At 53.7% G+C, this 22152-nt stretch overlaps 1 protein-coding gene across 2 annotated transcripts; it reads left to right on the top strand.

Moving 5' to 3' along the window:
- The first annotated feature begins 6538 nt into the window (after window positions 1–6538).
- Slc7a10 (solute carrier family 7 member 10) lies at window positions 6539–21554 on the top strand. 2 transcript variants are annotated; one of them, XM_006985006.4, is made up of 11 exons: window positions 6539–6806; window positions 15699–15903; window positions 17729–17880; window positions 18089–18214; window positions 18286–18439; window positions 19109–19232; window positions 19312–19415; window positions 19712–19808; window positions 20050–20199; window positions 20754–20931; window positions 21189–21554. In XM_006985006.4, the coding sequence occupies exons 1-11, from the start codon at window positions 6638–6640 to the stop codon at window positions 21320–21322; spliced, it is 1593 nt and encodes a 530-aa protein (XP_006985068.1). In that variant the 5' UTR covers window positions 6539–6637; the 3' UTR covers window positions 21323–21554. The 2 variants fall into 2 exon arrangements, with proteins under 2 accessions (XP_006985068.1, XP_042131576.1); XM_042275642.2 differs by lacking the exon at window positions 20050–20199.
- Window positions 21555–22152: the final 598 nt, after the last annotated feature.

Raw genomic sequence — 22152 nt, 5'->3', positions numbered from 1 at the left:
AGGTTGGTTACATCAGTCCCGAGGAACAAATGGTGCTTTAACAGCCAGCTGCTCTACAACACTTAGATAAAGCTGACAAAAACGGTTTTTAATCTTCATTTTATGTATATGGGTGTTTGGCTTGCATAGATGTCCGCGTGCTACATGCATGCAGTGACTGTGGAGGCCAGAAGAGGGCGTCAGATCCCCTGGAGCTGGAGTTATGGGTGGTTGTGAGACACCATGTGGGTGTTGGGAGTCCAACCTGGGTCCTCTGCAAGAGCAGCCAGTGCTCTTAACTGCTGAGCTGTCTTTCCAGCCCCCTCACCTCAAAACCACTTTTAAAAACATTTTGTTTTGATTTTAAATTCTCCTCCTCCCTCTCTTTATCCCTCCCTCTTAGTTACCATGAGTAAGCAACTTGGCTTCACCCTGTGGTCCTCAATAAGATATGCAGCCTGAGTGCAGGTCCAAAAGCCATGGGGCTAATCCATTAGGGACTAGAACCTCCAAAGCTAGTTGCTAAAATAGATTTTTTTTTCTTGCATAAAAAGCCTTTGATGAAGTTCAAGATCTCATGATAAAAGCCCTGAAGAAATCAGGAATAGAAGGGACATACCTCAGCATACTCAAGAACCAACACAATAAACCTATAGGACTTTATGCCAAATTGAGGAAAATTGAAAGTTTTCCCTCTAAAATCATGAGCAAGATAAGCGCAGTGCTTTAAGTCTCTGCTAGAGCAATAAGCCAAGGGGAAAAAATGAGAGCCCTGTGGTGGGGGGGCCTGCCCCCAGTTTTCCCCCCAGGGTATTCTTGAGCAGGGAGAAGTGAGAAATATTTAGATAGAAATATAGAAGGAGAGAGACAGATAGAAACACAGGATTGCCTTGAGAGGGCCTGGATCAAAACCCACCAGCCCCTTCTGTCTCTGCTAAAGGGCTTTTAAAGAAATGCCAAGGGGTGGAGCAAAAGACCTCTCCCCAGCACAGGCAAGTGCAGAACATTCCAAACACCTAGTAACCATGCACATGATCATGCCATCCCCTAATGCAGCCCTGTTGTGTAAAGCAAGCTCAGATCTCACTAGGAAACCTCTGTGGAGTCCCACAGATCTGTGAATGGAACAGGAGGAAGTGAGCTATCCCATGCAGACTACACTTAAAAGACCTGGAAACTCTACCAGGAAACTCTGAGACCTATAAACACTTTCAGCAAAGTAGCAGAAAGCAAAATTAATGAAGAGAAATAAGTAGTTCTCCTATATGTCACAAACAGACTTACAATGCACACTTACACACATCTGGTTTCCTGGTTGATGGTGCAGTATGGAGGAGGTTTAGGTGGCGTGGCCTTGCTGGGGCAAGCACATCACTGAAGTGGTGTCTTAGCCTGGGTTTCTATTGCTGTGAAGAGACACCATGACCATGGCAACTCTTATACAGAAAAACATTTCACTGAGGTGGTGGCTTCCAATTCAGAGGTTCAGTCCATTGTCATCATGGTGGGACATGGAGGTGTTCAGGCAGATGTGGTGCTGGAGCTGAGAGTGCTACATCTGGACTCAGAAGCAACAGGAAGTTGACTGACTGTCACACTGAGGGCAGCTTGAGCAAAAGACACTTCAAAACCTGCCCCCACAGTGACACACTTCCTCCAACAAAGCCACGCCTCCTCCTAATGTGGGCCATTTTCTTTCAAACCACCACATGTGGACTTTGAGATCAAAAGCCTCACATTACTGTCAGTTTGCTTTCTGCTCTGTGCTTGTGGTTGGAAAGGAGCTCAGCTTCCTTCTTGGGCCTCCATGCCGGCCACTTACTGCTAGGCTTCCCTGCCATGGCAGACTCCTATCCCTCTAAAATTTGAGTCAAAATACATTTTCTCCTCAAGTTGCCTTTGGTGGAGATGTTTAGTCACAGCAGCAGAAAAGTAACAAATGCAGCCTGTGTAGAAGAGTGAAACTATGTAAATCAATCCAAAATGGACCAAAGACTTGCAACTCTCAAGTTGCAAAGGAAAAAACACTTCAAGGTCCGGTTGTGACAAGGACTTCTAACCAGGACCCCAATAGCCCAGGAAGCAGCCCAGGGTTGGCAAATGGGATTGCATGAGCTTAAAAAATTTTCTTTGCTGCAAAGGAAATAACCAGAGTGAAGAGTCAGCCTACAGTGTGGAGAAAAGAAATTCTTTGTTAGCTATACATGAGAGAGGGGGTTAATACCTAGAATCTACTAAAAGCTTGACAAATACAAAAATCCCAAACCATCTCATCGATAGATGAGCAAATGAGTTGAACAAATAGTTCTCAGGAGATTAAATACAAATGGCCATAAATATTTGAAAGAAAGAAAAAAAAGTTAAACATCCTCAGCCACCAGGGAAATGTAAATCAAAGCTGCTTTTAGAGTCCATCTCACCCAGTTGGCAGAGGATGGAGGCCAAGGACTCAGCGTGGTGTTGATGGGACTGTAAACTGATGCAGCCACTGTGGAAATCGCTCTGGAGTTTTCTCTAAAACCTAAAAGTAGAACTACCACAGGATTCAGCTATCGAAGTCCACAGAAATACCGGCACACCCATGCTTGTTGCTGTGATATTCACCATAGTCAAACAGCCTGGATGCCCATCAACAACGAATGGGCAAAGGACATGTGGTACATAGACACAATGGAATTTGATTCAGCTGTAAAAAAATGAAGTTCTGTCATTTGTAAGAAAATGGATGGGACCAGAGAGCATCTTGTTAAGGGGAGTAAGCCAGACTCGGAAGAATAAATATCACCTCTCTTCTCTTACATGTAGAACTGTATCTATGTATTATGTATTTATCCATCTGTGACACTATGAATTATGGGAGGTCTAAAAGGCGTGGAAAGAAGGGAACAGGATAGGGTAAAGGGGTTGTAAGACAAAATACCACGTGTTTTCTCACTTATGTGGAATCTGAACTATGTACACGCGTACATATGTATGTATGTATTTCTGACATAAAACAAAATGAGGCCCATTTGAGGAGAGAAAGGGGACCAGCGAGAGGTGTGTAGGAGGGATGAGGAAAGGCAGTGAGGGGCAAGGTACAATATTAGATGCATATGAAAACATTATCATGAGACCCATTGCTTTGTTTGCTAATCAAAGCATTTATAAAATAAAAAGCACTTTCTCTCTATAAGTTAATTCTCAAGTATTGCAGTATTAGAGGCAAATGCAGATAGGTTATGGGTACAACGTGAAGCAAAGTTGAGAGAGTTTTGTTACCCACCAGTATGGAGACTCTGGCCTGTCACAGTGCTTTGAAATGGCTGTCTTCACCCCACTGCTCTGCGGCATCACTTGGTGGTGAGAAGCCTGAGTGGGTGGATCTCTAGGATCCATTCTATCTATGAACTCATCTCTGTGGTGCCTTGATTTACCTTTCCTCAGTGCCATGTGTCTTCTACACGAGGGGGTACATCTTCCAACATTATTCAAGATCAGCTTGTCATCTTCTACCCCTGCCTGGGGGGGGGCGGGAAATAAACACAAAGATATTGAGATGTGTCAACCAACAATCTATTCTAAGGTTAATTTAGCGAAACTTTTTTTTTTTTTTAAAGATGAAGTCTCACTGTGTAGTCCTGGGCCTGGAACTCACTGTGTAGATCAAGCTGGCCTTAAACTCACAGAGATCTGCCTGCCCCTGTCTTCTGAATGCTGGGATTAAAGGCTTGCACTGTCACTCTCAATGGGGGAAAAACTATTTTAAATTCTAATATCCAAACATAGTGTATTCCTGAATGTTTTTTTAAAGATTTTCTTGTGGGATGGTGGTGGTGCATGCCTTTGATCCCAGCACCCAGGAGGCAGAGGCAGCCTGATCTACAGAGCTAGTTCCAGGACAGCCAAGGTTACATGAAGAAACCTTATCTAAAGAAAAAAAAGATTTTTGTTAACATTTATAAGTGTGTGTGTGAGCATGTGAGTTTATGTGCACTGTGTGTGCAATACCACCAGTGGCCAGAAGAGGGTGCTATATTTCCAGGAACTGGAAATACAGATGGTTGTGGGCCTTCCTGTGTGTGCTGGGAACTGAACCAGGGTTCTCTGCAAGAGCACTGTGCTCTTAACTGATGAGTCATCTCTCTAGCCAGAGTATTTGTTTTTATTCAACTATAAACTTATTTTTAATTGTTGCTGGTATACAGAAAGATAATCCATCTCTGTATACTGAGCTTGTATCCAGTTACTGGACCAAATAAACTTATTAACCTGCAATTTATTATTGTATTTTACTTCCTATGCACCCAGTTGTAGCCTATGTGAATGATAGTTTTTGCCTTTTCCCCAATCTTCAAACTGCTTTTCTCCTCCTCCTCTTCCTCCTTCTTTTCTTCTTCCTCTCCTCCCCTCCTCCTTTCCTCCTCCTCTCTTCCTCCTTTTCCTCTTCCTCCTCCTCCTCCTCCTCCTCCTCCTCTCCCTCCTCCTCCTCCTCTCCTTCTTTGCCTTATGGCATTGGCTCGTACCATATTGTGTAGCACTGGTACGTGCTCCTGTCTCCCGGTACTCCAGCCTCTGTGGTACAGCAGTTACTATTTCACCCTGTAAGCACGATGGTAGCTGTAGAGTTTTGGTTTTTTGCTTCCTGGACACTATACTTTTAGATGGAAAATTCTGTTTTCTTTTGTTTTTCTTCAGATCAAGGCGGCTGTATTTCTAACTTGCAGATTGCAGTTTGCTTTGTTTAAGTCATGAATGACCATCTGTTGAGAAGGTCCCACATTTGCCTCTTAGTCTAGTCTTAATGAATTTTGGGTCCCCTTTTAGTTTGCAGATTCTATTCAGCTAAAATGAATATGCCTGAGCTATGCCCCAGGACAGAGACAAGCAAACTCCATCCCGTGCAGAGCCCCAGACTCAGCCCTTCCTCTCCACATTCTGAGTCCGAGGAGAGACTCGGCTTTGAAAAACGGCTGGCTTTTGGCCTGTGACTCTGATGCCATACTCTGCCCCTTGGCAACCAGCCTTGGCGGAATACTGGCAGGAGCCTCGTCCAGCAGACCCCGGCATTGCAAAGACAATGGCGTGTCCGTCGAACCAGAAAGACCTGCGACCACCAAGAGTGTCGTAGGGATCAGGACCACTCTCCCACCCCACCCTGCGCGAGGTTCCTTTAAGAGAGCCCGCCACGTTCCGCTTAACGCGGGGCGCGTCTCTGGGGCGGGAGGCAGAGGCCGCCAAGAATGCTGGCCTCCGTCGGGAGTGCGAAGGATGAAGCTCTGCCTGGTGGTTTCCCCCTCCCGGCGCCCCCAGAGTCCGCCCTCTTCTATTTATCAAGTCCCCGCCCCAACTTCGAAGTTCCCTCCTGCCAGTAGAGCTGGGCCTTGGCCCAGCTCCCACCTCCATGCTCCGCCCCCAGCCCAGGCTCTTGGACTTCCGCGCTTGTTCCATCCCAGGTCCTCCCTACCCTTCCCCAGCGAGCCCGGAGGCCGCAATCGGGGGAAGGACCAGTGGCCCCGCGTGGCCTCATCCACATGCAGGGGACGGTGCGAAGCAGCGATCGCCAGCAGCACACAAAGGCTGTTCCGCTGCCGCCGGTCACACCGTGCCAGCCTCGCTCCGCCCGCCGCCCCGGTGGCCTAGACCCGCCCCGCCTCCCCCAGTGTATCTGCCCCACGATCCGGGCTGCACCATCCGATGGCTTCCGGGAGGAGGCAGGCTCCCCTGGACCCTGGCCTCTGAGACCTCCTTGCTCCCATAATTGCCCCTTTCGTGACTCCCTGGCACTTCCAGTAGCCTGGTCACCTTGGGCCATGCTGGACGGCTTGGGGCCTGGGCTAAAGTCCTAGTCCACTGAGCCCTGACTCTGGACCTCTGTAGAGAAAGGAGTCTGCGGTGGGGACATAAGGTTGGACTCTAAAGGAATTCAGAGAGGCTGGGATGGATTTGGTGATGATGGAGACTGTCCCGAACTCCCAGGATAGCCTGGGGCTCCCTAAGGGACCTCTAGGGTCTCTGAGGTCTTCATCTCTCCACAAGCCTTTGACCTCTAGAATTGTTCTAGGGACAGCCCCCACTCATCCTATGACTTGCCCGCCAGACACGGTCGGAACCCTTGGAGGCCAGGGAGCTATCAGGAAAAGTTTGCACCGAGGCCCTCACACTGTGAGGTAACCTGCCTCTGGGTCGCAATTTCATCTGTGCTATGCCCACCCTTCCTTCACTAATGGGGCAGGAGGATTTAAAAAGTGCATGTCGTGGCATGCAGCACCCCCCACCCCGCGTGCCTTGCATAGACTCCTTGAGGGCAGGGACAGTCCGGTCTTTGAGCTTCGCTCCCCCACCTCACCCAAGACTGGTTGTAGCCCCCTTCGTTCCCTCAACTAGGAAGTCCTTCCTAACTCTGATCCATTCCCTTTCTGTCTCCCCAGGCTAGGGTTGGGGGGAAAGGGGAGTTTCCTTTAAGGGCGGTGGGGGAGGGGGCTGCCGGCGGGCCCTCCTTCCGTCCCTCCCTGGATCCAGCCGCTCTGGGGGCCCCCGGGGGCCCGGGCCCCGTGCCAGCGCATGCGCCCGCCTGTGGGCGCTGTCCCGGGCTGCGAGGGCCGCGAGCGCACCAACAGACGGACCGACCGACGGACTGGCGGCGGGCCGGACGGACGGGGTAGCGCAGGGAGCTGGGATGAGGCGGGACAGCGACATGACAGGCCACATACAGCAGCCCGGCGGGCGCGGGAACCCCGGCCCTGCGCCCTCGCCTTCCCCGGGCCCTGGACCCGGCCCGGGCACCTCGGAGCGGGTGGCGCTCAAGAAAGAGATCGGGTTGGTGAGCGCCTGCACCATCATCATCGGTGAGCGGGGCGCGCACAGGGTGGAAGGCTCTTGGGGACCCCCTTGGTGTTCCTCCCTCACAAGGACCCTAAGACCCCAGGGGCAAAGAACCCCTTTGAGCACCTGCTGCTGTGGCTGAGGGTACACTTGACCCTATTCGGAACGGATCTGGCATAGTAGACCCAGATCCTCTGGCTCCTGCCTCCCCAACCTCTCTGGAAATTTGTGTCCGTAAGTGGCTCAGCAGATGTGGGGGGTGGGGAGGGGCGCTCTCCTTGTTGCAACCTCCCCTGGCCTTCACTCCTCTGTGGGCTTTGTCAAGGCAATTAACCCTATTCCCATCTGGGAACTAATGGCTGGGGCTACTTTCAGTGGCAAGTTCTGGACTGCAGGGCAGGCCGTCTGCATCCCTACTGTGTGCGTGTGTGTGTGTGTGGGGGGGGGGGGGGGGTTCAAGTGCCAGAGCAGTGAAGCCGTCTGTTCTTGGAAAGCAGGAAAGACTGTGGGTAAATGGCCAGATAGAGCCTAAACCGGGGGAAATGGCCTCCGAGCCATCCTTCCCGGCCGCTGTGGCGACAGAACCCAGGGAGAGGCAGTGGTGTGGCCAGCCATGAGCAGACTAAGCCTCCGGGAGAGCTCCCATTCAGTCCTGGGACCTGAGGGGGTGCCCCTGTGACCTGGGGGCCTCTGAGGGCGTGCTCTCATGGCCTGGCTCTCTCGTTCTCTCTACAGATGGGGCTTTCTGGGTAGGAAGAACGCTCAGAGACAGGACAGTGGTGGTACCGCCCCCCCCCCCCCCCCCCCGCCCTCCACACCTCTGTCCCTTGACTCCTGGAGAACTGGGCGAACCCTCTTGGGAGGGACCTTTTCTGTCCCCCTGTGCCCAGGGGTTGAGGGTCTAAAAGATCAATAATTGGGGCTTTGACTGTCCTCTTCCCCGGCAGTGGGAGCTGCAGTCCCAGCATTGCCCTTCTGTCCTTTGACCCCTGAAGATGGAGAAAGGCTGAAGGTCTCATTGGAGCAGGCAGGGGTCTTCACCTCTTCCTGCCCCTCCATGAGAAACTCCAGCTGGAGAGATGTAGTGTCTCTTGGATACCCACCGCACTCATACCCAGAGTCACCCAGCTCCGGACAGTTCCATCATCTTGCCCTCTAGAATGGTCCAGGTGATACCCAAGGAATCTCTGCCTGGCTGCCTAATAATTGGAAGGGTTGAGTCGGGGGCTTGGCCAGAGAGTACTGGTTAGAGCTTTGCCTCCAGCCAACACCCTTTTGCAGGGGCTGCACTCGCCCACAAAAAGGGAAGCCTGTGTGTCCACGGTGCACAAGGAGTCAAGAGGCCGCCCACGTGTGGGGCTTGCCAGAGAGGTTCAGGGAGAGACAAAACCTGGCGTCCACATAGTGCACATTACTCCTGTTACTATCCTATCCTCAAGGAAGTCCGAGGATGCCAGGGCTCCAGCCCTCTAGAAGAGGGTGGTGGTGGCCGTGTGGGGAGTAGAAGAGGCAAGCTCCGCCATCTTGTTCCTTCTTCAGCACAGGCTTTGGAGGAGCTGTGCCCCGGAGCCTGGCTCTGGCCCGCCAGCTCCCTTCACCTTTCAGCCTGTTCTTGCTTCATGGCTCCCCCTTGGCCTCCAGAAGCTGAAAGCTGAGGAGGGTGAAAGTCAGCTGGGCTAACCAAGTATGCTAGATGTGGGAACAACACGCAAACGATCCTCTCCGGCCGTGGGCCAGGCTCATGGAGCGCCGAAGAGTTCCAGCCAAGACACTGGACCAGGCAGTGGAGAAACCAGAGGAGGAGGCCAGATCTGCACCTCCTGAGGCCCCACGGGTCCCCTTCCTTTCATACAAGGCCCTGGGGCTACTTCCCCCACAACACGACTCCCAGTCCAGGGTGCACCTGCTTCTTCTCCATTCCTAACTCGGGAAGCTCGGTCAAAGTCAGAAGTCTCCACAGCCATAGTTTAACACACAAATCTGGAAAAGTCACCCTCGTCTTTATCGGTTAGCTGTTACTCACTGGATTTTTCCAAAATGGTCATTGATTCTGTATTCATTCCTCAGTACGTCATCAGCCTCATCCCAGGCGGAGAAGTGAGGCTTTTGGGAATGGGAGATATGGACGATGGGCTATAGAGAGGATGAGACTGCACCTCGACTGTAGGACAGTGCTCACAGCCAAAAAACCAAGCAAACCTGGAGAGGACGAGGCAGGAGGGAACAGCCAGCTGGGGCAGGACTGTGCATGACACCGGGGCATCAGATATCTGCTCAAAGTACCACTTCACGTCCACCCTGTGGGGCAGCAAGTTTTGCACCCATTACACAGATGGAAAAACTGAGGTTGAGAGTTACATGGCACTGTTCACAACTGGTGAGCTCAGAATTTGGATTTAAGTCTCCAGTGTCTTTTGTGAGATGGAGGCTTGGCAAAAATGAAGGCCCGACTCAACCCTTTTGATGGGGGACATCTGGGGACTGAGTCAGGTAAACCGAGAACTCCTTCCACTAGGTAGTAACAGAGCCAGGAAAGTCAGCCCTTCCTGTGGCTGTGCACACAGGGTCTCTCATCCTGCCGTGGAGACCTTAGCTACCCCCTCACACGGTCCACACAGCGTGCCCAAGCCCGACAGGCCCAGTCTCTGTGGCTTTGCTGCCCAGGTCGCCCATCCTCCTCCTGGGACTCTTCCTTACAGATCCCGAGGATACCCCAGCCCCGCCTACAAACAAGGAAACTGAGCCCTAGGGCTGCACCCTGCTCAAGACCGGATGTCCTTAGGATAGCGTAGGACACCATTGGAAGTCAGGGCAACGGCAGGCGCAAGGCTGAGCGTCTCTTGGCCCCAGAGATACTCATGCACCCATTCAACAGTGCCAGGTGGGTTAGACGTCCAGCAAGGCACAAGGCAGGCTGGTCCCTCTGCGAGGCCTGATGCCCCCGGGGTCAGTCAGCGTGCAAAACAAGCAGCCAGGCGCGCAGCCGTGGCCGTGAGAAGTATTGGGACCAGACGACTGAGGCAGGAAGGGGCGGGTTGTGTTGGGGCAGGGGGGAGTCCGGTAGGGCTTGCTGGTGGGTTGTGAGCTATAGGCAGACTTGGCCTTCTTTCCTTTAGGAGGTGGGAGCTGGGGCGGGGGGGGGGTGACCTGAGAAAAGATGGGTGGGAGCTTAGCTTCCCGTGGAGGAGAGGCTATGGGGATAAAGGTTACAGAAGGGAGGCCAGGCGGGAGGCCACGTGGACAGAGGCAACGGTGGCTCCAGATGGGGCAGCAGTGGAGGGCAGAGAGGAAGTTCAGTTCTGGATGTGTTTGTGATAGACTGGGCACGGGGGCAAGAGGGGAGGGTCCAGGGCAACAGAGGTGGTGGCCTGAGCAATTGGGAAGATGTTTTGTCTCTGACTGGTCAGGACAGCTTCAGAAAGGATCAGATCCGCAGAAGGGAGAGGGGGTTGGGAGTTCTGTTTGGAGTTACGTGGGATAGGCTAGCTGGTGGGAAGTCTGTGGCCTAGGCTGAATTTGGTAGGAGGTCCCTGCTCCAGTTATACATTTGGGAGTTGCCATCGGGGCCAGGATGAGATTTCCAAGGGACTGATTATAGAAATAAATAGGGTCAAGGGCCCAGGTCTGAGCCCTGGGCACCCAGTGGTTAAAAGTTGGGCTTAAGATGAAGGACCTGCAAAGAATTCCAAGAAATAGGGCATGGAGGTATGCACCTGTCACCCCTGTGCTCCGGAGGATCGTGAGTTCAAGAACAGCCTGGGCTACACATTCAGACTTGGCTCAAAGCTGAGTGAGCAGCATGCAGGGACCTGCCACATAACACCATTTAATTGTGGAAGATGTGGGCTGGGGCTGGAGGGTCAGATTTAGGATCTTAGAGTTTGTTAGTGGCCGTGACAAGTCTGGGCCTGGAGACCAGGTGCTGGCGAGCATACTGGACTTGATGGGACTGGATGGTGAAGGCCAAACCGGGAGGTCTCCACCTATCTGCCCGTCCTCTCTCCAGAGGAAAGTGGGTTAAGCTGGAGGTGCAGGCCGGCTCGTTAGCAACCCAGGGCACGTCCTGGATGTCCCCACTCACTTCCTTAGTATCCTACCAAGACCTCAGTGGGGCCACTGTCACACCACAGAAGGACACACACTTACTAGAAAGGCCTGGGAAGAGAGGGCAGACTTCACCCAGGTCTCAGCAACTTTCTGCATGTCACCTCAGGGTGCTGAGGTCCCTCTGGGAACTGGGTCTCCAGAGGAAAAGCTGTGTGGGGCACAGGGATCTCCTGGGTTTATAAAAATAGTGAGATCCATAAGCACTTCCCTTGGCAACTGATGTGCCAGCCAAGACATGCCAATTATTAAGGAATCCTTTTACGGCCTTCCTCCAGGGCTATGTGAATGAGGCAGGATCAGATTCTCGGGGCCCAAATGGGTAATCTGGAGAGAGACCTGGGGGTGGCGCTGCTTCAGAAAGTCCGGTGACTAGGGCCATTCACAACAGCAGGGTACAGGGGGCCTGATCAGGATCGAGATCCTAGACAGGGTGCTTCCTCTCTGACCAAGTCAGATCAGGCCATCTCTCTGCTGACCTCTAGCCCTGGGGCCACACTAGCAGGTGGAGAAACAGTCCCAGAAGAAAGCGCTTGCTAGGCATATAATCCTGTATGTGTTTCTAAGGATAGGGATGTTGCCAGTGTCAGGTCCTCCCTGTCCCTTCTCAATCAGACTGCATGTACACACACACACACACACACACACACACACACACACACACGCACGCACGCACGCACGCACGCACGCACGCACGCACGCATGCACGCACGCACGCACATGCGCACACATGTTCTCAGGCCATGGGCATGCAAGCAGCTCATTCTGCAGACTTGACCTCCACAGTCTACCCCTGTGACCTCTATGGTCTGCAACTGCCTTCCAGAAATAGGTCAGTGAGCACCGCAGGGAACAATGGTCCTTTCTTCATTCCTCCTGGAGGCAAGTAAGCCCCATCAGGCCAAACATCTTAATGTGATAAAACCACCCAGAGAAAGCACAAGGGATGGGGGTGGGGGAGACTTGAGGGTCCTCCCACCTGCCTGCCTGGGAGGATCAACCAGGACCAGAGAACAGTTGTCCCATTGAATGGACAGGAATGTTGAGGCCTCAGGACTCACATCTTTTTGGCTGTCAGTCAGATGCCCACCCAAGCACTCTGTAATATCTTCATACCTTGGTCCTGCTGGGCCCTGGGTCCCACCCTCTCCTCTTCCTCCTCCTCCTTTCTTTTCCTCCTCCTTTCCCTTCTTCCTCCTCTTCCTCCTCCTCCAATGCAGAATTCCTCAAGAGCTGGTTTGTACATTGTACATCCTTTCCGTAAGACAGATCTACTGGGTTTGAATGTGGGGCCAGAGTTCTTGGTCTACCACTGGTAGAAAACAAAACAAAACAAAAACAAAACAAAAAAAAACCCTCTAAAACAAGATGGATGGATCTTGATCTCAATCTGTGGGTCATGACCCCTTGGACAAACTTCTATCTCCAAAAATATTTACATTACGATTCATAACAGTAGCAAAATTACAGTTATGAAGCAGCAACAAAAATAATTGTATGGTTTGGGGGTCACCACCACATGAGGAGCTGTATTAAAGGGTCACAGCATGAGGAAGGTTGGGGACCACTGCTCTAAAACATCAGCTCTAGGGACCCTTCCCACATCCATAATCATTCAGGTACTTAGGACCACCCTCCTTAGCCTTGCCCGCAGCATCCCTCCGCCCACCCCCTTGTCACCCAGGCCCACCCCCTTGTGGCTGCCTGCATCCATCCCACCCACACGGTGCCAGAGCATCCATCAGAGATCATGGTTTCTTTGCCACTTTCAAGCACTGGATCAGGTGCCTGGCAGAGCTCTCTGGTCCCCCGGGACCTCCGAGCCACACGAGAGAGGTTCCGGGTGGTAGCCCGAAGCCATGAGTCCAAAACAATCGTGCACCTCCACCCATTCCCAGGCCAGCACCGGGGTCTCAGCCACGTGGCTCAGGGCTAGGGATGCAGCCCTGACCCCGAAGACCCTCTGTGAGGCAGGGCTTCCCCAGGGGCTGTCCACATGTCACCAGACTGAGTTGTGCAGAGCAATGGGGTCTCTACAGGAGGAGGGTGCCTCAGAACCTTGGATGCCCCCAGCTCCACCATACTCATCTCCTTCCAAGGCCACCCAGCCCCCGCTGGCTTCAGACTTCACTGGCTTTTGGCAAATCCTGTTCCGCCAGGTCCTGAGAACTGCTGCCGGATGGAGCAGACTCAAAGGTTCTTTACAAACCCAACAGCCCACCCAGGCCTTGGGCCCCTCATCTGAGATATGGAAGGTGGTTCCTCCCCAGCTTCCCCAACCCCAGCCCCATTCCCAGAAAGGGGACCAGGGTTATGGCTTACCTCTGGGGACTGAGACACAGGAATTATTCCATCCTTATCTGGATGCATTTAGGGCTCCTGGGATGTGACCAGAACACCAAGTAGGGCGTCGTGGCTGTCCAGACTGGAAATCTGTGTCGGCCGGGGGTGGGGGTGAGGGTGAGGGATGGCAGGGTAGACCTGGAGTGAATGCAGATTGGCAACCACAGCTGTGTCCTCTGCCAGCCCCGCCTGTGGACCTGACAGGTGAAGTAAGCAGACTACACACACACACACACACACACACACACACACACACACACACACACACACACGGCCCTACTAGGAGGGGCTGAGCTGATGGCCCCACCAGTGCTACCGTTTTCATACATGTAGCCAGTGACTGGAAGTCTTTGCTGTGGGCAGGCTCCAGTGCTCACCCTGGGGGTGGACGGGGACTAGAACATCCTGGGGTCTGGACAGGGACTAGAACATCCTGGGGTCTGGACAGGGGGACTAGTGTGCATCCTGGGGTTTGAAGGGGGACCAGTGTGCATCCTGGGGTTTGGAGGGGGACCAGTGTGCATCCTGGGGTTTGGACAGGGACTAGTGTGCATCCTGGGGTTTGGAGGGGGACCAGTGTGCATCCTGGGGTCTGGACAGGGACTAGTGTGCATCCTGGGGTTTGGACAGGGACTAGTGTGCATCCTGGGGTTTGGAGGGGGACTAGTGTGCATCCTGGGGTTTGGAGGGGGACCAGTGTGCATCCTGGGCTTTGCCCCACCGGTGGTTTAGACACAGACTGCTGCCCCTCTGCTGCCCATTACACAAAGTAAAACTAGGGCTTAGAGGCTTTGGGTTCCCCCCTCACCTTGCCAGACAGGTCTGTAAAATGGCCTATTGTAAAGACTCAGAGAGCACAGGCATGGAGCCCTCCTCTGGCTCACAGCTTGGTGTCCTTACTGAGACCTTCACCAGCAGGCTGTGGGGCACCTGCCTTCACTCAGCCCTGGGCCCTATACCGCTGCTCACTGCAGGTGCTGAGGAAACTAACAGATGGCCAGTCATCCTGATGCCCCATGAGGCCTCCAGGCATGGGCGGGAAGGCATTGCCCACTACTTAAACATGTTAATAGCACCGGGTCTTAGGGTGGGTGGGGGTCTGTGTTCATGGCCTGGGCGCCCATGGGCGCCTCCAGGATGGCGACTCCTCATTTGTAAGATGGAGACAGAAGTTTCTGTTTGTCGCTGGTGTGGGTGTCTGTGGAGAGCGGCAGGGTCCTGAGGCTTCATGCAAGGGGAAGCTGCTGGGGTTCTGGAAGGGCTGCCTGGTGCAAAGGTCTCGTCCACTCATCCATAGAGTCGGGAATACAACTGGGGGCTCTGGATGTCTGGGAAGGGAGTCTGGTCCACCACTTCCGGGGATGTTCAAAGGTCCACAGAGCAGACTCTGGAATACGTGGGATTCTGGGCATCCGTTCAATCTCATACTTCTCAGCAGGAAGAGCAGGGTAGGGCCATGTCTGGATATTGTAGGATTCAGCACCTGCAGTGAGCAGAGTGCAGGGCTGAGTGAAGGCAGGTGCCCCAGTGCCTGCTGGTGGAGACGCCGGGCTGTGAGCCAGATGAAGGCTCCATGCCTGCCTGCACTCTCTGAGCCTTTACAATAGGCCATTTTACAGACGGCCCGGCAAGGCGAGTGGAGAGTGCAAAGCTTCTAAGCCCCAGCTAAGGCCAGCAGTCTGTGTTCAAACTTCAGGCAGGACAAGAATCTCTGTTATGGCCTGTCCCAACCCTGCTGTGTTGGCTGCTGATAGCCTCTAATGCCCATTGCCCTTCCTCACCCCACTGACCCTTGCCCAGCACTTAAACATGTTAAAAGCACCAGGTCTTAGGGTGGGTGGGGGTCTGTGTTCATGGCCTGGGTTCTAAGTCCCCAAAGGAAAATAGAATAGGAAGAAATCGAGTAAGAGTAAGGCTGCTCTTGGGGCAGCACCTTGGTTCCATCACTACTCTTTAAGATGCCCCGTGAGTCTGGACTCTGGCCAATAGGAGAAGGGCAGGTAGATGAAAGACAGGTCAAGGTCTTGCTGGGGAAGGCCAGCTCTGGCCAGCAGGTAGGAGGGCAACAGATGGCTAGATCTGAGGGCCCGAGCCGAGGTGTGCCCGGAGTATGTGGATTACAGATCGGTGCCCATTCTCTGCCATTGTTCCGATGGCTGGGACACCTTCCTCTCACCTGGAGTAGAAGCCAGGGAATAGGAGAACTCAGGAACCAGTGGCATGGGGAATGGCTGGGCAAGGTGCCATTCCCCATGCCAGAGATAGAGAAAAGCCAGTGGTGATCCCAGAGTGGGCTTGCCCAGATCCAAGAGGCTCAGTGACAGCTCATGCCTCCAGATCACCTGTCTGCGCTCCCCCTGAGTTTAGACAGGCTTCCTTCGTCACTGAAGCATCTTGGGCCTCCGACCCCCAGGAAGCCTGAGCCGCTGACTGGTCCTCAGTCTGACGGCCCGTGTCTCTCTCCACAGGAAACATCATTGGCTCAGGCATCTTCATCTCACCCAAAGGTGTCCTGGAACACTCGGGCTCCGTGGGTTTGGCCCTCTTCGTCTGGGTCCTGGGTGGGGGCGTGACCGCTCTGGGCTCTCTCTGCTATGCAGAGCTGGGCGTCGCCATCCCCAAGTCTGGTGGGGACTACGCTTATGTCACTGAGATCTTCGGGGGCCTGGCTGGGTGAGTGAAACTCTGGCAGGGCAGGGGATGCGCTCTCTACTGTGGAGTAGGGGTAGATGCAAATGGTGCCTGGGGGTGTCTGGCAGCCTTCCACAGCTAGAGTAGGTAGCACCAATGCCTGCTCCATTTCTCTGGTATCAGACCCTTGCCCTCTCTGGGCTTCCTTTATCTTGTTATTTTCTCTCACTTGGTCTGGTATTCTGGGACAGCCTTACCATATAACCCACATTGACCTTAAACTCACAATCCTCCTGCATGTACCTCCCCATTGGGGTCACAGGCCTGACAGAAAAGGGGCACTCACTTCTGTGTCTCCTTTTAAATGGAATGCCCTTTCCGGTCTGCTCCCCTTGGGGCGTTTAGAGGGAGGGATGCTTACTCTCTGAAGCCACCAGAGGATGCTAGCACGCTGGTCAGGAGGGTCTTTATTCTAGTCAAGCTGTCTCTGTAAGCGGAGAGAGGACGGACGTGGTGTGTCCTCCCATGTATTTCACGTGTTTGATCACACACACACACACACACACACGCACACGCACACGCACACGCACACGCACACGCACACGTTGTCCCCAACCTCAAGTTTCTCACAGAACAGAGCAGAACAACCCTCGAATGGGATTCAACCCTTATTTTGAGGGTGTGACAAAGGTCAGTAGCTATGCAGCCGAGAGTGGGGTGCACACCATGTAGGGAAACCCCATTTACACTGCCTTGTTTAAAAAAAGGATATGGTTTTTATCAGCCCCCTTAGCAAGGAGAGCATCCTTCCATGGCTCTGAGAGCATGGTCAGAGAATGGTCTGCCCAGGGAGTCTGTCTGCTGCGGGCAGGGGCTAGGCCAGGTTCATAGCAGGATTGGGGAAGATGGGGGATTGAAATTGCTGTAGTTGTCTAGACAAGTTCAATGAAGATTCTTAAGGTCCCAGCCTACTCCAGGAGGACATGGTAGCCAATGTGTCATGAGGGTCAGATAGGTGCATCAGGGGTGACACCCACTGTCCCATTTCAAAGGCTCCAGAGATGATGGTCTTAGTAATAGAGGAGTCTTGGGGCAGGACTTGTATTATTGTGGAGGTCTGTGGCATGTTGAAGGAGGCCCTCAGTCAGGTCTTGGGTAGAAAGGTCTAGGACCCACAAAAGCAGAAGTCTGTTACTGTGGGTCTGGAGATAATCCTCAGGGAGAGGGTGAGAGAAAAGGGGACTCCAGGGACTCCACTTCATGAGCAACCGGAACACAAGAATGAACAGAGGGGATGGACTGTTGATCTGTAATGCCTGAGAAGCCGAGGAGTTGGGTTATGCAAAAAGCTGGGGGGGGGTGGATCAAAGATGAGGATTGAGAGGCATGTCCCAAGGGACTCTTCACCCTCAACGGTGAGCCAGGAGCTAGCTAACACCATCCCCAAGGGTGCGGGCAGGACCACCTCTCTGGATGAAGGCAGTCCTTGAGCATATTCCTAAGCTGAGAGTCCCAGTCTCCCACAGGTACTGCAAAGGTGAGGGTCTGGAATAAGGGACATAAATCACTCTTCTTCCCAAGTCAAGGCAGGAACATTGCTCACCATCAACCATCTTAAGCCACAAAGTGCTGAGAGCCCCAGATGATGCTATAGCTTGAGGACTGGGATTTGCCTGCCTGGGCTCAGGGGGCAGCCTGGGATCAATTTCCAATTGTTCCAATACCCACCTCCCCAGCCTCTGGCAGCCCACCAGCTCTGGGGGGGGGGCTGGTTCTCCCCTGTCCCAGACCCTCCCATCTTGGCCAGGCAGGTGTGGGTAGGAGGACTGAGGGTGCCCTCTACCATGCTGGCCCTCACTGCTTACAGATTCCTCCTGCTCTGGAGTGCTGTCCTCATCATGTACCCCACCAGCCTGGCTGTCATCTCCATGACCTTCTCCAACTATGTGCTTCAGCCTGTCTTTCCCAACTGTATTCCCCCGGCCACAGCCTCTCGAGTACTCTCCATGGCCTGCCTGAGTGAGTGTCTTTGAGCCTCTGTCCTCACAGCAGCTGGCTGCCCCACCCCCATGATACTCTCTGAGCACTCCGCTGGGAGGAAGGTGGGGTGGGAGCCACCACCTGCCGTCACTTGTAACATCTACCTCCAGCCCCAGGGTGCTGGCTACTGAAGAGTCTGTGCCCCTTGTTGTCTGGCCTCAGGTGCCCACACCCCTTTCTTCCCTAGTGCTCCTGACATGGGTGAACAGCTCCAGTGTGCGCTGGGCCACACGCATCCAGGATATCTTCACCGGCGGGAAGCTGTTGGCACTGGCACTCATCATTGGTGTTGGCTTTGTCCAGATCTTCCAAGGTAGAACCAGGGTGGGAGCATTGGAGAGAATTGGGGGGTAGGTGCTAACCCCTGACATCTGGACTCCCCAGGACACTTTGAAGAGCTGAGGCCCACCAATGCCTTCACGTTCTGGATGACACCGTCCGTGGGTCACCTTGCCCTGGCTTTCCTGCAAGGTTCTTTTGCCTTCAGTGGCTGGAACTTCCTCAACTATGTCACCGAGGAGCTGGTTGACCCTCGCAAGTGAGTGACGCACCTGGACAGGCACTGGTAGGAAAGCAGTGGTCCTCACAGATCTGCTGGTACCCAAGGTTCAGACTGGCCATCCGCCTGACCACACTTGCTGCTATGACAACAGGCTCGAAGGAGAGTCCTGAGGCCATGTTCTTCCTGTCTGCAGCTGCAGCTGGGCCCCTCCTGGGACCTTGGAAAGACTTGAATATCATTATGCTGCTGTGTTGGTGATTTACATTTGGTTCAAAATTATCCATATGCACACAACATGGTTCTGAAGGACAGAGCCCATGATGTTCCATCTGATGCTCAGCCAGAGGCCTTGGCAGGGACAGTGGCAGCTGGGGGGGCAGGGGTTTGTGGAGAATCCCCAGGGAGACCTCAGACTTGAGGGCTGAGCTCTGAAGGCATTTGAGATTTTCCACGCTGACTTTGGCTATATGCATTTTCTCTTTCTACCCAGACATTAATTAGATCCTGCCCTCAGGGGATGACATGTCCTCATCCCAGTGGCCTCTGTGCCTCATTCTGTGCTCAGACAGGGCTTTGGGGGGAAGGCAGACAGCAATATGTGCCTGTCCCCAGCAGCAACGCCGTTCCCTTTCCTGCCTGAAGCCGCGCCCCCTCCCCCAGCGCCACGTCCCTGGACGGAACTGACACTCTAATCTCTGTCCCCAGAAACCTGCCTCGCGCCATCTTCATTTCCATCCCGCTGGTCACCTTCGTGTACACGTTCACCAATGTTGCCTACTTCACTGCCATGTCCCCCCAGGAGCTGCTGTCCTCCAATGCAGTGGCCGTGGTGAGTGGGGACCTCAGCCCCCTGCAGCCCCCACCCCATCCCCGGCCTCATGCCTCGCCTCTCTTCTGTGCCCATGCAGACCTTCGGTGAGAAGTTGCTGGGCTACTTTTCGTGGGTCATGCCTGTCTCTGTGGCGCTGTCTACTTTTGGAGGGATCAATGGCTACCTGTTCACCTCATCCAGGTGACTGGACTGAGGGAAGGGGAGAGGATGTATTGGCAAGACTAGGTAGGAACCTTGCTGGGTGCAGGCTGCACTAGGGACCTTGGCAAGGGAAAGCTGAGGCAATGAATTCTCCAGTAACAAATATCTGAACCCAATCCTGAGGTAAAGAAAGCCAGGAGACAGACTACATGAGGAGAGCTGGTAGGGCCTGGAGGGCAGAGGGCAGAGGTCAAAGGTGACAGCTGGGTTCTAGCGCCACAGAGAAGCTCCGACGCCAGACTCTGGTCCTTATCCATCTCCCTCCCTGTACCCAGGCTATGCTTCTCTGGAGCCCGAGAGGGACACTTGCCCAGCTTGCTGGCCATGATCCATGTCAGACGCTGTACCCCAATCCCTGCCCTCCTCGTCTGTGTAAGTTTGGGAACCTGATCAGCCAGTGCACATAGCCAGAGACATCTAGCAATGGGTGGTTGTTGTTGTTTTTAAATAATGGCAAAAACCTCATTCCTGCCTATGGTAGATGAGCCATGGAGGGTGGGAGAGGGCTGGGACTTCCCTGACCTCCTGACCTGAGTGGGAAGGCCCAGAGCAGCCTGCAGGGATGGTCAGAAGCAGGTGGGAGGCCAGCTGTCAGCCCTCGGTCCTCTCCCAGTGCGGGGCCACAGCGGTCATCATGCTCGTGGGTGACACATACACACTCATCAACTATGTGTCCTTCATCAACTACCTCTGCTACGGAGTCACTATCCTGGGCCTGCTCGTGCTGCGCTGGAGGCGGCCAGCACTCCATAGGCCCATCAAGGTGAGGCTGGAAATAACCAGGGCCAAGTTGAGCCTCAGAGGCAGGTGTGGGTGACAACGACCAGGACTACAGCATTTGCAGAGCGCAGGGCTTTCCATGCACTGACATATTCTCTCCTCATAGCCCCAGGAAGCATGTGCTTTTAATATTCCCAGTCCACAGACAGGGACAATGAGACCAAGGTCACATGGACTGCCAATGACAGAGCCTGGCATTCTCATGATCTCACATGAAAGAGTGACAGAAAAGCCCCCCATCTGTATATAAATCCTGAAGATTGCCTGAAATACGAAGCACCAAAAAATAGTTGAGCTGCAGCCAAATGCAAACGGCAACAGATAGCTCAGCACTCCTCAAATAGACAGCCTCAGCAGTTCAGCCAACTGGTCAACCCAGGAGTTGCTCCCCAGTGCACTGGGCTGCAACCAGTGGGGCCAATGCAGGCCCCGGTTCCCAAGAGATGGAGAGAGTGCCTCTGATCCCCGGGGTGGTTCGGGAAGGAGAGCTAGGGTGATGCCCTTCCCCGGTGCTCCTGTCCATCCTCTCTCTGTTAGGTGAACCTCCTCATTCCTGTTGCGTACTTGGTGTTCTGGGCATTCCTACTGGTCTTCAGCTTCATCTCGGAGCCCATGGTCTGTGGGGTCGGTGTCATCATCATCCTCACTGGGGTCCCCATCTTCTTCCTGGGAGTGTTCTGGAGAAGCAAACCAAAGTGTGTGCACAGACTCACGGGTGAGCCGCCACCATGACTCTTGGGGGAGGGTGGGCATCTCTTTGATCCCACCCCAGAACAAGGGCCTTCGACCAGCCTGGCTGGTGACAAAGGACCCAGCGACCTCCCTCAAAATCCCTGCTACATGGAGATGTGGCCAGGATCCATCTGCAAAGGAAGCGACTCCCTGCCCAAAGGAGGTGTATGGAGTTCGGGTCATCCCTGTCTCAAAGGATCAACCGTGATCTATCTGTCTGTCTTATCTGTCTGTTCTTAGAGTCCATGACACGCTGGGGCCAGGAGCTGTGTTTCGTGGTTTACCCCCAGGGCTCCCTGGAGGAGGAGGAAAATGGCCCCATGGGCCAGGCCTCCCCATTGCCCATCACGGACAAGCCCTTGAAGACACAATGAGACCTTGTAGAGACTGAAACAGCTGATTCTGTTTACATGTTGTTTATTGAGGAGGGTTTTGTGTTTTGTTTGTTTAAAAATTTTTTTTTTCTGGAAAAAAAAAAGAGAGAGAGATCCGACCCTTCGAGGCCTATTGTAAGGGACCGGCCACTGGGGTCGGGTCTCCTGCCTTAGCACTGCCCTGCTAGCTTCTCCCAAAAAGCCTGCAAATAAACAGGGCTGGTTGTTGCTGTGCACAAGGGGGGTCCATGGGGATCAGCACGGCATATCGGTCGCTAGGTAGGAAGGTACGATGGAGGGGGTTTTCTGGCGAGTTTTGCTGCTGGAGCCTGAGGCTGGCTCCATGGGGCCCATAGGACACAGTGAGACTCCACCTGTGACCCTCCATCCCACCTTGAGCTCAGCCACCCAGAATAACCCAGAAATCCCTAGCTGGGACTAGCCTTCCCATAAATCACCAAAGTGAATGCTACCACTTCTGATAGCACAGCGTTGCCCTGGCTTTGGGCGGTTAAACCGAGGCTCTGAAGCAGGACAGGATAGATGTTACCATTGTCACTCAGTACCTTAGCTTCTGTATCCTGAGAAACCATAGAATGGCCTCTGTCATGGTCATCCTCTCTCATATTTTCAGTCTTACCATTATGCTTAGGGACTGACCCAGCAGCCAGTGGGCAAAGGGCCCCAGCCTAGCCAGGCCCCTGCTGCCGCCCCAGGCATGAGGATGGGACAGAAGCCACTAGCCCATCTCCCCCAGGGGCCCTGTGGGGAAGGATGAATAACACACTCACCATGAATGAGGTCCAACACCCCCTATGACCTTTTCGGGC

This window comes from Peromyscus maniculatus, chromosome 1, assembly GCF_049852395.1.
Source record: "Peromyscus maniculatus bairdii isolate BWxNUB_F1_BW_parent chromosome 1, HU_Pman_BW_mat_3.1, whole genome shotgun sequence".
Taxonomy (NCBI): Eukaryota; Metazoa; Chordata; class Mammalia; order Rodentia; family Cricetidae; genus Peromyscus; species Peromyscus maniculatus.
Note: the sequence above shows the minus strand (reverse complement) of the source record. Positions and strands in the feature narration are given on the sequence as shown.

Coding starts and splice junctions, on each gene's coding strand:
- Slc7a10 (XM_006985006.4), top strand. CDS start 6,638: ATGAGGCGGGACAGCGACATGACAGGCCACATACAGCAGCCCGGCGGG. Junction 15,904..17,728: donor ATCTTCGGGGGCCTGGCTGG/GTGAGTGAAACT, acceptor CACTGCTTACAG/ATTCCTCCTGCTCTGGAGTG. Junction 19,809..20,049: donor TCCCTGCCCTCCTCGTCTGT/GTAAGTTTGGGA, acceptor GTCCTCTCCCAG/TGCGGGGCCACAGCGGTCAT.